Source organism: Podarcis liolepis (assembly GCF_965112155.1).
Source record: "Podarcis liolepis genome assembly, chromosome: 3".
Taxonomy (NCBI): Eukaryota; Metazoa; Chordata; class Lepidosauria; order Squamata; family Lacertidae; genus Podarcis; species Podarcis liolepis.
In genome coordinates, this window is record NC_139557.1 from 76,432,072 (window position 1) to 76,446,212 (window position 14,141).

General features: G+C 44.3%; 1 protein-coding gene across 2 annotated transcripts; it reads left to right on the plus strand.

Annotated features, from left to right (window-relative positions):
* Positions 1-503: 503 nt before the first annotated feature.
* On the plus strand, positions 504-12,925 carry CCSAP (centriole, cilia and spindle associated protein). Of its 2 annotated transcripts, XR_014524500.1 has the most exons (4): positions 504-1,839; positions 6,080-6,366; positions 7,388-7,519; positions 8,591-8,719. XR_014524500.1 is itself a non-coding variant. In XM_083496975.1 (3 exons), exons 1-3 carry the CDS (start codon positions 1,497-1,499, stop codon positions 8,762-8,764), a joined length of 804 nt encoding a protein of 267 aa, XP_083353101.1. In that variant the 5' UTR covers positions 1,379-1,496; the 3' UTR covers positions 8,765-12,925. The 2 variants fall into 2 exon arrangements, 1 of the variants encoding a protein (XP_083353101.1); XM_083496975.1 differs by lacking the exon at positions 7,388-7,519 and having other exon boundaries at positions 1,379-1,839; positions 8,591-12,925.
* The last annotated feature ends 1,216 nt before the right edge of the window (positions 12,926-14,141 follow it).

The following is a 14,141-nucleotide window of genomic DNA, read 5'->3' on the forward strand; positions in this document are numbered from 1 at the left end:
TTCATTTTAGTTTGCTCTTTTATTTATTTGTTTTTTATTTTAAATTTGTTATTGATTTATTAAGGGTTGACCTTTTTTTAAATTTAGCCCAAAGTTGTTCAGCTTATTGGTCAAAATCGAAGGGGGAAAATGCCCTTTTTTTGTTTGCCATACATCCAGATTATCCAGGACATTTTCCTGATTTCCACCCGGACACTGCTGCCAACTGTGGTATTCCGTATATGTCCGCAAAAATTCGGATGTATGCCAACCCTGATTTGGTAACAAAAAAATGTGCAAACATAATAAAAAGAAAGAAAACAAAGAAACAAAAATCTAGTGAGATCTTGTTGGAAGCTGCTGCCACTTCTTACTCTCCGGCTGCATTGGCAGGGGTTGCCTACCAAATGCCCATGAAAATCCTAAATTTGGCACCTGAGCACAACAGTGCTCCCCCTCTTTAAAAAGATAACAATCTTTTCACGTCACCCTTGAGAACACTGAGCACAATCCCGCCAAAATTAAGTATTTTTAAATCTTAGCTGAATATGTGCTTAATTGCTTTCATGCACACTGCTAAGATATGACTGTGATTAAGCTGTATGCAAATTGTTAACTAAAATGTGAAAAATTCGACTGTAGACTTGCTCAGTTCTGGCTGATGCCTCGGGATGTTGCTTTGTTTTAAGAAATCTAGGAAGACAGATTCGAAAGGCACAAGATTTAATCACCGTAATCTTGGCAAGGCGGTGCAATTATTTAGCTCCCCAAGGGGCGCAGCATTTCGGGTCACCACAGAAAAGGCTCGTCTCCTTCCCACCGATCGGACTTCCTTAAATGAACCTCCATTGAGTGCCCCCTTTAACTCCTCAAAGCGACACTTTCTCGGGCCCTGAAACTCTCAAGAAGCTAGATTTCAAAGGTCTGCGCAACGTTAACTCTGAATTTGGTTAAATTGACCGGTTCAACGACAGCTGGTCTCCAGCAAAGCGTCAGGCACAGGCGAGCCTTAGGTGGCCCGTACCGTCTGCGATCACGTGCGATGTTCATCTGGGGTACTTTTTTTTTATAGCAGTAGCTGCGTTGGTGGGTGACTAAAACCTGGTGACTAACACCACTGCAGAGACGAAAACCAACAACCGGGCAGCTTCAGAGAAAATCCCGAGTCCACTCCCGCCTCCAGGGACAAAGACAGCCGGAGCCCGAGGCTTCCTGGCGCTTCTCCCCAGCCTCCCCACCCGTTAAGCTCCAAACGCCCCCTCGGGCTCGCCGGCGAGGGACCTCCTTCAAATGTTTCCCCCGAGCTTCAAAGGCTCGCTCGTGACGTAGCAGCAGGACGCCCTCCTCCTCGCGCGCCGATTGGCTGAAGCGCGCGGAGGCGGTTGCGGAACGTCGCTGTTTGTGTTTGAACGTTCCAGCGGGAGGGTGGGGCGAGGAGGGCTCCGTCGGGCAGGCGGCCGATTCGCTGCTTGAGCAGGGCGACCCTCCGCCCCCCCCCGGCTGGACGGCGCGGCGCGATGGTGCCGTCTCGGTGCGTGAAGAGCGAGTACATGAAGCGCTTCAAGGAGCCCAAGTGGGAGGCGTGCGGCCCCTGCTACCAGGAGCTGCTGCGCTACCGCCTGAGCCGGCGCCTTTTGGAGCAGGCGCACCGGCCCTGGTTTTGGGACGGCTGGGAGCAGGACAGCAGCCAGAGCGGCGGTGGTAGTGGCGGCTCCCCGTCGCCCCCGGGCACGACTAGCCCGCCGGGTGGCCAGCAAGGAGAAGAAGGAGCGGCGCCTGGCGAATCTGGCCTGGGCAGGGCGGAGGCAGCAGCGGGGGACGCCGACAGATCCTGCCCCGAGGAGCCCTTGCGCGGGTCGGGTATGTTCCTCCGCCGCCGAGGAGAGAGGAAGAAGACGGCCTGCCGGAATGACCTTGAGCCATTCTCTCGGTGTCTCCGGGAAGGCGAGCGGAGGGGGGCGCTGGGAGCCGCGGCTGCAGAGATGAGTCGCTGGGGAAGGAGGGAGGGAGCTGCAGTGGCCGGATGTCCCTGCTCTGCAATGGAGCTGCCGCTGGATGTAAATTCGGGGCGGGGGCGCGCGGAGGAGAAAGCGGCTTTCCTGGGTTTTAAATAAATCTTAATAGCTGGGGCTCCGCGTCCGGCTTGGCTCTTGAAGCCGCCCTCCCCTCCGCACGCATCGGGAAATGGAGGGTGCCAGGACCGTGCAGGCGCTTCGGCCTCTCGCCGCCGAGTGGCTTCGCGGCTCCTCCTTACGCGTCTGTTGGGGAACGAGCGGAGGCGGCGCTGCCTTGCCGCCATCGAGTGGTTGCTGCCAATACTCGGCCCCTCCGGCGCCAACCCAGGTCCTTCCGGAGGCGAGAGATCTCCGGCTGGATCGTCCCTGCCGAGAAGCGCTTTCGCCCTCGGGCGGCACTTTCCTCGCTTGCGAACGAATAGATTGTTACCGGGGCCTCCGCTGACGTAACAGCGGCATTTTGGAAACCCATCTTTGACCAAATGGAAAGGGACGATTATTTCTCTCCAGCTTTGCTGGCAGGAAAATAGGCCATGCCCACTTGCATTATGGCTTTCTTTTGAAATGTATTCGTGTAGGGCCTGGGGCTTTTTGGCCAATGGAGGACCAGAGCGAACAGGGATGATGTGAGTTGTAGGAGAGCGGCATCAGGATGGGGCCCACAGGTTCCCCATCTCGGACTTACTAAGGATGATTCGACTTCTGCTTTGTGACTTAATCCTTATGATAAATAATATCTATCTAGAGAGCAGATGGATGCCAACAGCAACAGTATCTAGAGAGCAGTGCAGAGCAGAAATTATGCTGCCCATAAGGCAGGTTGGGGGAACCTTTGGCCCTCCAGGTGTTCCTGAACTACAGCTCCTTCATCCCCTGGCATTGACTATGCTTGCATGGGTTGGTGGGAGTTGTAGTTCAGCAACACCTGGAGGTTCTCCACACTTGCCATAAGGATGATGTCATTCTTCCAGCCACTCTTTGGTGGTAATAGCATGATGCCCTGTTCTGCACAGAATTAGGATTGCTTTAAGACCATGGAAATCTTAGGTGAGCAGATAAAAATGAGCCTGTTTCCTCTGTGTTTACTTACAGACTCTAGAATCTGTTTTCCGAAAAAGTGAGACAAAACTTAATGATCTTATTACGAGTGAAGGGTTAGATTTGCATACCTGACAACACTTCTTGAGTGCTGCTGTTGGCATCAGTGGAGCCAGCTTTGGTGAATGCAGCTTTGATTTCACCCCCAAAGTGTCTTGATCTCTTATAAGCTTTTTGGAATGACCTCACCAAGAGCATTTCAAAGGCCCAAACTGAAATACCAGCACAGTACTGAAAACAGACCCAACTCAGTAGTATTCTGAATAGAATAACCCTAAAAAATACTCTGAAATTCCTTTGTTTTTTTCTGATTTAACAGAAAGTAAAAGTAGCTTCTTTATTTAGTTACAGTATTTATAGCCTACTCATCACTGAACCTTTTCAATCCCAGAATAAGGATCAAAGTAATAAAACCATTACAAACTAATATAAACAGGTCCAACAAACAACAAATTAACAATTCTTTCATAAGGGAAGCAACAACGCTATAATGACAAACATTAAACTTTCCAGTTTAACCAAATGCCTAGGTAAAAAAAAAAGAAGACATTCAAACAGATTAAACAACCAACAATTCCCACCCCATTTTTCATTTCTGGTGGAGATGCTGAGGTAATCCACTTGCTTCCCACTCTCTCATACAAAGAAGGCTCCACTCTGGGCCAACAGACTTTGTAGATTTTGAACAGCTTCCATCTCATCCAGGCTCTTGCCCTGAGCATGGGTGTAGCCAGGGGGGCAGCTGCCCCCCCCAATAAAGTAAATCAGTAAGAATAGTTAACTAATTGAGGTTCTGCCCCCGCCCAGCATAAATCCTGGCTACACCCATGGGCCTGAGTGGTATGAATTGTTGCCCACAAGGATCTACAGCAAGAAACTCCTCCTACTTGACCATGGAAGCAACAGTGGTTGAAAAAAAAGCACAAAAAGAGGGTGGCAATAAGGCCCTGCTAGTGTTTCTCTCCCAGTCCTGACAAAACTCCTGGGCCTCCAAGCTGGTAAGGCTACTAGGGAGGAATATGCAGGTGAATTTGCTGGCCTCTCCCAACTCTGTCCTCCTTACCAGCTGCCACAAACCGCATTCAGGGTCCTCCAGGGAAATTAATGTGCTTCTCTATATAGATTGTGCCCTAGTTCTCAGAATACACTTAATTAGGAGATGTTTTACACAGTACACAGCAGCAAACTCAGATTGGCCATTAAGTGCGTTCACAACAGGGGAGCAGCAACTCATACAGTCTGCTTGATGGTACCTGCACAATTTATGTATACACAAACAGAAGTTTGGTATGTCACACATAGTCTTTTCCCCCTTTCCAGTGAACCTTTGAAAACAAATTTGTGAAGTGTCCTATGACATTGGTTGAGTCTAGGAATGTTACCTTGCTGACAGCTGGGATCAAATTTTTAAAATGGATTTTCAAATGCTCAGGATATCAAATGTGGGCAGATACCACCTGTAAATTGAAACAAACGTGCATGACATATATGGAATATACTATCGGCAGATACAGCGATGGTTGGCAGGATAACTCCATGCAAGTACCCCTATACAAATTTGCAATACCACTTTAGGTTTGCTAAGATAATCAAACCTTAATCCGAATGACAGCATGGAGATTTCTCTGTGCTGTGCTTCATGGACAGTATTTATTTGGAACTTAAAAGCATTGTCACAAATGTGACACTAGCGTAGATAACCTAGTCTTCTGATGACGCACTGGTACCTTGGGGGCAAAGACATTTCCTCTATAGAAGGTTGGTTTTTATTTTTGACACTGATCTCTTTTCCTCCGTTACTTCCCATTGTATGACGAAAATCGGTATGCCTTGACAAGCAAGAGTAATGATGAGCAAGAACACTGTGTGCGTATGCACGCACGGTGTGTTCGGCATTTGCAGAGAGTTCTTTAGTTGTCAGTGATTCTCACATGGATTCATAGCTGCTTATGTAAGTTGTTGCCATGGCATCTTGCATCTTTAAAATTGCATAAGCTTTCGTTCTCCAGCCAAAAATAAGGCACTACCAAGAGCAGGGACTATTACATGCTAGGTGCAAGAACTGTAATGTAGCCACAAACGGCATCACTGTGCCAGCCAAGCTGGTGCGTGATGGGAGTTGTGCCTTTTAACAACACAGGCTCCATAGCCGCCTTTGATCTGGCCTCTTATATAGGAGAAGGCATTGCACCTTTCGGTAATACTATGCAGCTCTGATCACTGACACCTGTCCACTGCTGCTGTATCTACTGTCTGATTGGAAACCTTAGTAATGGAGGGCTCTTTTTCCTACTTTACATTGCTGACTCTTGTGTGCACCCAGCATTAGTTGATTTTTAAAATTTTTATTTATTTTTTAATTGAATTTATATACCACCCTATACCTGGGGGTCTCATAGCGGTTCACAGAATAAAATCAAGATATAAAACCACAAAATACATAATAAAAATAAAAACAACCCCATAGCCCCTCCGCAAAAGAACACATTTTAAAAGGGCATAGAATGTAAATCAGATCAACCAAAGGCCTGGTTAAAAAGGAATGTTTTTGCCTGGCGCCTAAAGGTGTATAATGAAGGTGCCAGGCGAACTTCCTTGTAGGGAAGTTTTACCTACAGCGTGGACAAATCAAAGGAGTTATGGTACACTACCAGTCTGCATTGGTTTGCATAAGATGAGCCCTGCTAGATTAGGCCAGTGGCTCATCTAGTCCAGCATCTTCCTCTCTCAGTGTCCAATCAGTGCAACAATGGTCTCCCAGCTTGTATTCCCCAGCAACTAGCATGCATAGGCGTTCCGCCTCCCAACAGTGGAGGGAGAACTTAGCTGTCATGACTGGTAGACACGGAGAGCCTTTGCCTCCATTAATTTGTGTTGTCCAGTGGCAGTGGGTTGGGCGCTCATGGCAGCTGCTTTAGCATGCCTCTCGGGTGGGCCGGCCCTGGGAGGTGGGCAGGCTAAACTTAACCCTCCTTCTTTTCTCCCAGAGGATGAAGACCAAGAGAAAGCCGAGGAGAAAACTGAAGTTGAGAGTGGAGGCAAAAAGTCTGCCCCCAAAGGAGCTGGCGGGTCAGCAAGTTGTGCCCAAGGGCAGCCTTCGAGTCGTGGTGCTTTGGGCAGCCGGGGTGACAGAAGACGGGTGAAGAGTCCTCAAAGGATACATGCGGCAAAGGGGTTGAAACACCCCTTTGCCTTGTATGGCTGGGGAGAAAAACAGACTGATACCGGGAGCCAGAAAACACACAATGTCTGTGCATCCGCTTCTGTGAATGAAGTAAGGCAACTTGAAATATATACTTATGGGTTGCTTGTCTAAGTCCTTGCCCTCCTGCCTGACTCCTTCGCACTTGTAAGGTCAGCCCAGGTTTGTGTGGTGCCCACAGTGAACTGGGATGTTGCTGTTTCCTCATTCTTTGTCATCCTATGCTGGGCAAAATAACTACCGACATTTAATATGCTATACATATGCTAGTTTAAATAGTTTAAGCACACTACAAGCAAGAGTATAGGGTGGGTCCTTCTATATATCAGGCATCAAAAGCCAGGATGAAGAGATGTGTCTTCAGCATATGACAAAAATTACACAATGAAGGTGTCAGGCACACCTCTGTGGGGAGGGAATTCCACAGCTTAGGGGCTGTCCCAGAGGAGGTACTCTCCTAGGCTACCACCACCTTAAACGTCCAGCGTGGTGATCCCCAGAGAGCCCCCTCTGCTGATCCTAACACCTGAGGGGGTCTGCAGTGAAGGAGGCAGTCTTTCAAAAATAGTCACCAAGGCTACCTGAGCCTCCAGTGACAATGTTGGGTCCAGGAGCATCCCTAAGCTATGGACCTACTCCTTTCAGGGGAGTGCAGCCCTGTCCAGAAGAAACCATCTCCCCAGACTCAAGAACTGAAAACAACCTATGTGTTTTCATGGCTTCAGCTTCAATTTACTAGTGTGGGTGTGTAAAATGGAAGGGAAAGGGGTAGTATCTGATGTCAACATGTTCAAAGCTTGGGATAAATGAGTGAAGGAAGAGCCTGTAGGAATCCATTTGCCACATACAGGCACCTTCATATTCCCCCATAGTAAATTGCCCTATTGTACTGAGACACCTACTGGACCTTGTGAATGGGATGTCGGCCATTGATCTTCTGCAGTTATATTCCTTGGTTGATGGTAATGGGCTTCGACATTGTCACTGACATCCTATGCTTCTTCCACCTTGTTTACAGATTATATTGGAACATTATTTGCTAACTTTAATTAATGCAAAGCTTTTGTTTGTTTGTTTCTGGCTGCCGTTTCAGTGCTGCTGTGGAGGGAATTCCCGATGCTAGAACGGTTGCCTACCCCCTGTCAGGATATGAGAGAGAATAATCTTTGTAAAACAGCAGGCAGTTAGCATCAAGTGTCCCAAGGCAGAGTGAGCTCAAGTTTAGGTATGGCATAAAAGGTTGAAAGTACTGACAGTAGGCTCCTGGTACTTGAATGACATTGGGAAGCTGTAAGTTCTTGCAAAAGTGCTGCTGATCTGTGAAATGTTAGATTCAGCATAAAGGATATTAATGTACTTCTGACAGCAGTATGGAAGAAATACAACAAACGGGGCTATCGCGCGTGTGTGTGTGTAAAATAATACAGCACATACTGGTTAAATCTGCATATCTTGATTTAGTCTCGCTTAGTCCATTGAAATCAATAAATCTAAGCTTGTTTTAAATGGACATTTGTCATTAAGAGTGAATTACTGAAGTCCCAACAGATACTGGCATTTGCTACTGAATAGGAAAAAATGGCGTTTATAGTAGAGCTGGCACATATTTATGATTGGATGGCTAACATATCTGTACACAGCCTAACATGCCTTTGAACAACCTCTGCAGGTTAGTGGATGGCTAAATCCTTCAGCCTCTCAGGTTAGCAGCTGAGCTTATTGCATTTGTGCTTCATACCCTAACCCAATGCCATGCATATTCACTCACCTTTGAAAAGTTGGTGATTCAATATTGGATGTGCACAGCTAATTAGCATGTTTTTTTATTTTACTTAGCGTGCACCTGACTTTTCAGTTTGATGAACTTTTCCCAAGTGGCTTACAAATGAAAGCAAGAATAGATACTATCCAATAGTTTAAAAATGGAAATGGTAAATAGCATACGGAAAGCCACAATAAACCTTAAAAGCAGCAGTAAATATCAGTCTCTGTTTAGTTAAAAGAGGCAAAATTTAAATGGTTTTTGCCTGGTGCCAAAACCTGACCGTGCCTTGGTTTTCAAACCGTTTTGGGAGTCAAACGGACTCCCATAACGGATTAAATCCGAGAACCAAGGTATGACTGTAGCAAGATTATAACTGGCATATCAAATACAAAGTTTTTGGGATTCTGGATGCTGGTTGCTTGAAACTACAGGAGGGGAGACTGCTCCTGAGCTTAAATCCTGCTTGCAAGTTTCTCCCAGGCATCTAGATGGCCACCAAGAATCATCTAACACTTAAATATCTCTTGTTAGATCCACGAGTCTGCACTGAGAGCAAAGAACAGAAGGCAAGTGGAAAAAAGGAAGCTGTCTCAGAGGCGGATTCAATCAGCGGAAGTAGAACAAGCCTGGAGAGCAAAATCTGCTGCACCAGACAACCCCTGGATGACGGAATACATGAGGTGTTACTCAGCACGAGCACGGTGATTCCACATTTGCCTGGACCTGTCTTTTTTAAAATTCAGAAATAGTGTACGAAAGCAACGGGTGAAGAATTCCAAACTACTTATGCAAGATTTTTAACAAAAGGATTTTTCCAGCAGTTTGATAAACTTGTTTATATTTTGGCTACTTATCCCTGCAGGAGAGGGAATAATTGATTCCATACTGGTGGGAACTATGCTTAGCAGTATAGCTTCTTTACAGATTTTTTTAAAAAAGAAGAATATTAAGAGATATTTCTGTTGACCTTGAGCAGAAAAGCTATGGAATGTTGTAGAATGAACTTTTTAAAATGAAAGACCTCAGAAGGGTTATTTTGACAAATATTAGTCCCTCCTTAATCATTAAAACATATGGACCGTAATCCATGGGAAATTTCTTGCCCTGATGTTGCATAGAACTCAAAACCTTTCCCTATAGGGGAGCCATAAGGCTTTACAAATCAGGTCTGTAAAAATTATTTGTAGGTGCCATTGTATTTTCATGTGATTCTAGTTAAGTTGCTATGATTTTCCTCAGACCTGTACAACTTGAGACCTAGCGAGCCAAATGCAGACTTTCTGCCCTCTGTGGATTCAATCCAGTGACTACAAAAACAGGGGACTGTTATCCATCTATCTTGCTGTGCAGGCCAGATGTGCAAGCTCTTGCAGCCAGATGTGTAGAAGATCGTATAATTGGAAATGCTCCATTTTTAGAATTCTGAAAGCTCTCCCCAACTTTTGGTAAATATATAGTGACTTGTTCAGGTTTACATTCCAGTTTTAGGTTTTGTGACCATCTGGAACTGGAGATTTTGGTGCAATAGATTAGTAATGTGATGTGTTTACGTTTTTAGCTTTTTAAATTTGCTATCATGAGCCTGTGGTACCAAATGGCAGGTGTAGACAATCATTAACTATTAGTTATCAGTACTTTGCAGTAAGTAACATGGACTTGGTGACAGTGAACTGGGATGTAGATTTTTTTAAATGCTTTATTTGGGTGGATTAAATATGCTTTGTAAAGAGTTTTGTTAGGTGAGCTTCTGCATAAGTGAAATGTTACGACTATTTCAACTCTTGAATAGAACCTACCAGACCAAGTTAGTGTACATTCCAGAGGCATGTTCAGGACTCAGGCAAATTTTGCTATACTTCTCAAGTGTATGACATGCCCCTTATCCCCCCCCCCCCGACCACCAAAAAAAGTTGATTTGTGTAATTCAGAGGATGAAGCCATTGGAAATTATGAGAATGTAACAAATCTGTTACAGTTTAAAGTTTGTATCGCATATTGTGAGACTACCTGCCATTTTTGTGTGTGTATCAAACACCGAACTGGTGGCTAATAAGCTGCTTAAAATAGTCTCCTTATAAAGTCAAACCTTGGTTCTCAAATGGCCATGTTTTTTAACGTTTTGGCTCCCAAACGCCGAAAACCTGGAAGTAAATGCTCCAGTTTTCGAATGTTTTTCAGAAGCCAAATGTCTGACGTGGCTTGCGCTTGAGTGCAAGTGTGGAAGTGAAATGGGCTTCCGGAATGGATTACATTTGACAACCGAGGTTTGATTGTATTTCAGATTATCTTGGCTCCATTCATGTAGGGGTGGTTTTATGCAGCTGGCATTAGTCTCAATCATTAAGACTTAAATAACTCAAATTTTGGGAAACAGTTATTGGTAGCCTTTCATTCCAATGGCTACATCAGGTACTCTCCCCAGAAACTCTGTGGTTACTAAGTGTTTGAGTTTTCTCTTCCATGGTTGCTGCAGGTGGCTTTTGGCTCCTTTGACTTCTGCTTTCTTTCCATCTGTAGGCCTGTGGTTGGAACTATGTTTCCTTCAGTCTTTTTTTAATTTAATCCCTTATCTTCACTTTACAAAATTAAAGGACTTCAATTGTACATGGCTTTAACATAATAATACATTTCTCTATCTTTGTTATACAATATTGACTCCCGTCCTGCTTCCAAGGAATACATGAAGGACTTTTTTTCTTGTGTCCTAAAGACCACTTTTCTTAAACAACTGGCAGCTTTTTGAAAATATTTTGGATTCTCTTTTCAAAGGGCTGTTCATGTTGCCATCTTTTAACTTCACAGAATGTGTTCAGCTAAACTTCTTGTAAGCTAACTGACACATGGATGGATGTTGAAAATTTTGAAGACACTGTTGAAACAAGGATACTAAAAGTCTGGGTTTTCAGTCTTCCACAAGGATGTGTTGGGTGGCTTAAGTCACTTATAATTCTGGTAATTTGCAAAGGGTGTGTGTGCATATCACTGTTGCACTTGGAGCATCTGCCTGCTTCTCTGTGTAGAGTGGTTTTTATCTTAACTTTAAGCGATCCCCTCCTCCCCTTCAACTGGGCATTAATGTGGTGTTAGACATGGAGTCTCATGGATTGCAATCCTAAACATGTCTACTCAGAAGTCTCATAGAGTTCAGTGACACTTCCAGGCAAATGAGCAAAGGATTGCAGGTGCATTTCCTGACAAAAGCCCTGTTCAGCTGTGATAAAAATCCATAAATATAGCATGTGAGTACCACCCTGTCTCTGTCTCCCTCTGTAAATTGAAGGGCAGGTGTGCAAAGCGAGGAGCCTGCTTCTACGGGTGAATATTTCCTGTGCATTTTAGAATCCAGGTTTAACAAGATTCTGCATCACTCAAGGAGCCTCCATGCAGGTCCCCCCCCCATTTCTTGCATTATATTTTCAGATAGTCCCACCTGAAGAGGGCTAAAGTTGGCAGGAAATGGCAAAACTACCATCCTCACTAGGAAATAAAGAAGCTTATTTACAGATGTGTTTACTAAAGCTGGAATTGTGGTGGTGGGATGACAAATTCTGAGCTGCTCCAGTCTTCTGGGTATAAATAATGCTTTTGCTTTTAATTTTAAAATAGGGACCTTGACATTAGAAACACCCTTCTTTCCTTGTTTGAACTTGAGAAAAGTCCTATTTATGGTCCATCTGTCTTCACAAAACTGGCTTAGTATCACTACCAAATGCATGAAACTGAAATGCACAAATGACACTCATTGTTCCAGCACAGTAAAAAAAATAAGTATCTACTGTTCCAATTAGACATTTACTTTTGTGAAACATGTTTATGGTGTGACATTGTGCAAAAAAAGTATGCTTTTGTGTATATTTGTACCACCACGTTTCTTGCATCACTATCCAGTAACTTCAACAAGCTATTGTTAGCAACTTCTCTATTTTTAAATATCATGGTTATGCTTTTTCTTTTCTTTTTTACTGTTTACCCTCAGGCATCTTGCTTGTACTGAGCCCTCCTTCACTATTACTGGCAGCTATGTATTCTGTAAGCATGGAGCAGAATGCTTATTCAGCCCTGGGATTAGACTTCTCCTAGAATTGACCAAATTTGGTGAGGGTCCCACACCCTCCCTGCCTTTTGAAGCTTCTGGGGTTGGCACAGTGGTAGCTGTAGTGCTAGACCTGTTGCTTGATGGGAAAATGGCTCTGGCTCAACTTCCCTCAGGGTCTTCTCCCACCTTTGAAATGTGTCTCCCCTGCTTGAGCTGCCAGGGCAGACGGGAATATAAGCAATTGAGAACACTTGCATTTTAGCCTACTGAAAACTGCCTAAACCAGATTGGCATTAAATATGGCTTCTAGATGAGAACGTTACCTTCTTGATGGGAGAGGCAGCATCACCTGAAGCATAAACTATCTACTAGTTTATGTTTGCATACTCCTGCCTCTTTGAAATATGTTGGTTTGTGACAGGCTAGGAGTACCAAAACGCTGGTGTAATACAAAGAGCAACATATAGCCTAAAGCCATAAAGTGCGAGTAACCAGACCAAGCATGGCAGTCTTTTGAGCACGACTGTTTAAGGCCCAGATACTTGAACAGGTGGGGGCTATAAACTCTTGACTCTGTTCCTGTATGTAGTTCCTATAATGTAAAGTTAAAGGTACAGGGAAGCTGCCACACTTAGCTTTTGTGAGCACTGAAATCACTTTAGATAAAAGCTTGGGGGAAAATAAGCTTGAAGCAATATGTGACTTAGAATGTGTTTTTAAATAGTGTGTGTTTTTTTCTAATGTTCTTGTGTTATTTATATTTAATTGTACTTGCCATGACTTTGTACATGTGAATAAAATCAATTTGGGGGGAAAAACATTTTGAAAAAGCAGTTGTTGTGCTTTCTAGATAATGGTGAAATAAGTCTTATGACTCTTATGTAAGTTTTAGGGGCCTTGTGCCTCTGAGTCCTCTCAGTGGGTTGCAACCTTAAGGCTAGAAACTGCAAAAGACCATAGCAGGAATAGGGAACCTCTGACCTAGAGCCCAAATACAGCCCCCAAGGACACTATTTGGCCTCTGACCAGACCTGCTTGCACCTTCCTTGTTTTTGGATGGTTGTAATGTGTCCTTCCACTTTGACATCCCTCTCAGTTGCCTGGAAGATAGAGAGGGATGCATAAGAATGTGTAGAAATTAACCGTCTCCCAATCTTTTTTCTCTGCACCATGCATAATTTTATTCGTCATGTCTCTTCTTTCCCTTTTCTCAAGCTAAAAACTCCCAATTGGCTTTTTGGAACACAAAAACGTTTCTTCATAGGGGAATTGCTGCACCCTTCCTTGATCATTTTGGTTGCCCTTTCCTGAACCTTTCACCATAGGTTTAGAAAACTATGGTATTTATTCCTACAAAATGCACCACCTTGGATGGCTTTAAAGGATTAGTCAAATTTGTGGTGAATAAGCCTGTTTTACCTCAGGCCTGTGGGTTGAATGTGGCCCTCCAGGCCTCTCTCTGGCATTCAGAATTCTTCTCAGGCCAGACCCCTCACTGGAACCACAAGTCATTTTGTGTGGCTGAAATGTGTTCTTAAATTCCACTAATTTCTCTTGTTTTGTCTGGATGGATGATACGGGTTTTGTGTGTGTTGAAACTAGCCTGCTGTACAAAGGCAAAGGTTACAATGACTCTGGCCACTTTTGCCTCTGGCTCCATCTGCCACTGCAGCATGGGCCCTAAAGGTTGTGCAAACTGGAATGTGGCCATTGGGTTGAAAAATATTCCCCACTGTGGACACTAATTTTAAGCTGCTTTCAGACACAACTGAGCGACATGAGAAATCTAGACACCTCCCTCATACACTTCATCTTTAGTGGTAGGCCCCTTTCCAGTCAGCAAAACAGTAAAAGATTGGATGGGCTAAGAAACTCCAAACATACTGGGCAATGCTTAAATTATTACTACATGTAAATAAGAGATTTTTAGCGTGTCTATGGGTTTTGAAAATCTTAGGGATAAATTGGACGAAGGGGAATGATCCAAGTACTGCTTCAAACAAGTGATCAAGTTAGTAGACTCTTACTTTCTATTTTGGCATAGAA

What these genes read in the sequence shown, in the direction of transcription:
- CCSAP (XM_083496975.1), top strand. Translation starts at nt 1,497, where the DNA reads ATGGTGCCGTCTCGGTGCGTGAAGAGCGAGTACATGAAGCGCTTCAAG. An exon ending in GGAGCCCTTGCGCGGGTCGG is followed by an intron (nt 1,840 to 6,079) that starts GTATGTTCCTCC and finishes CTTTTCTCCCAG; the next exon opens with AGGATGAAGACCAAGAGAAA. An exon ending in CATCCGCTTCTGTGAATGAA is followed by an intron (nt 6,367 to 8,590) that starts GTAAGGCAACTT and finishes ATCTCTTGTTAG; the next exon opens with ATCCACGAGTCTGCACTGAG.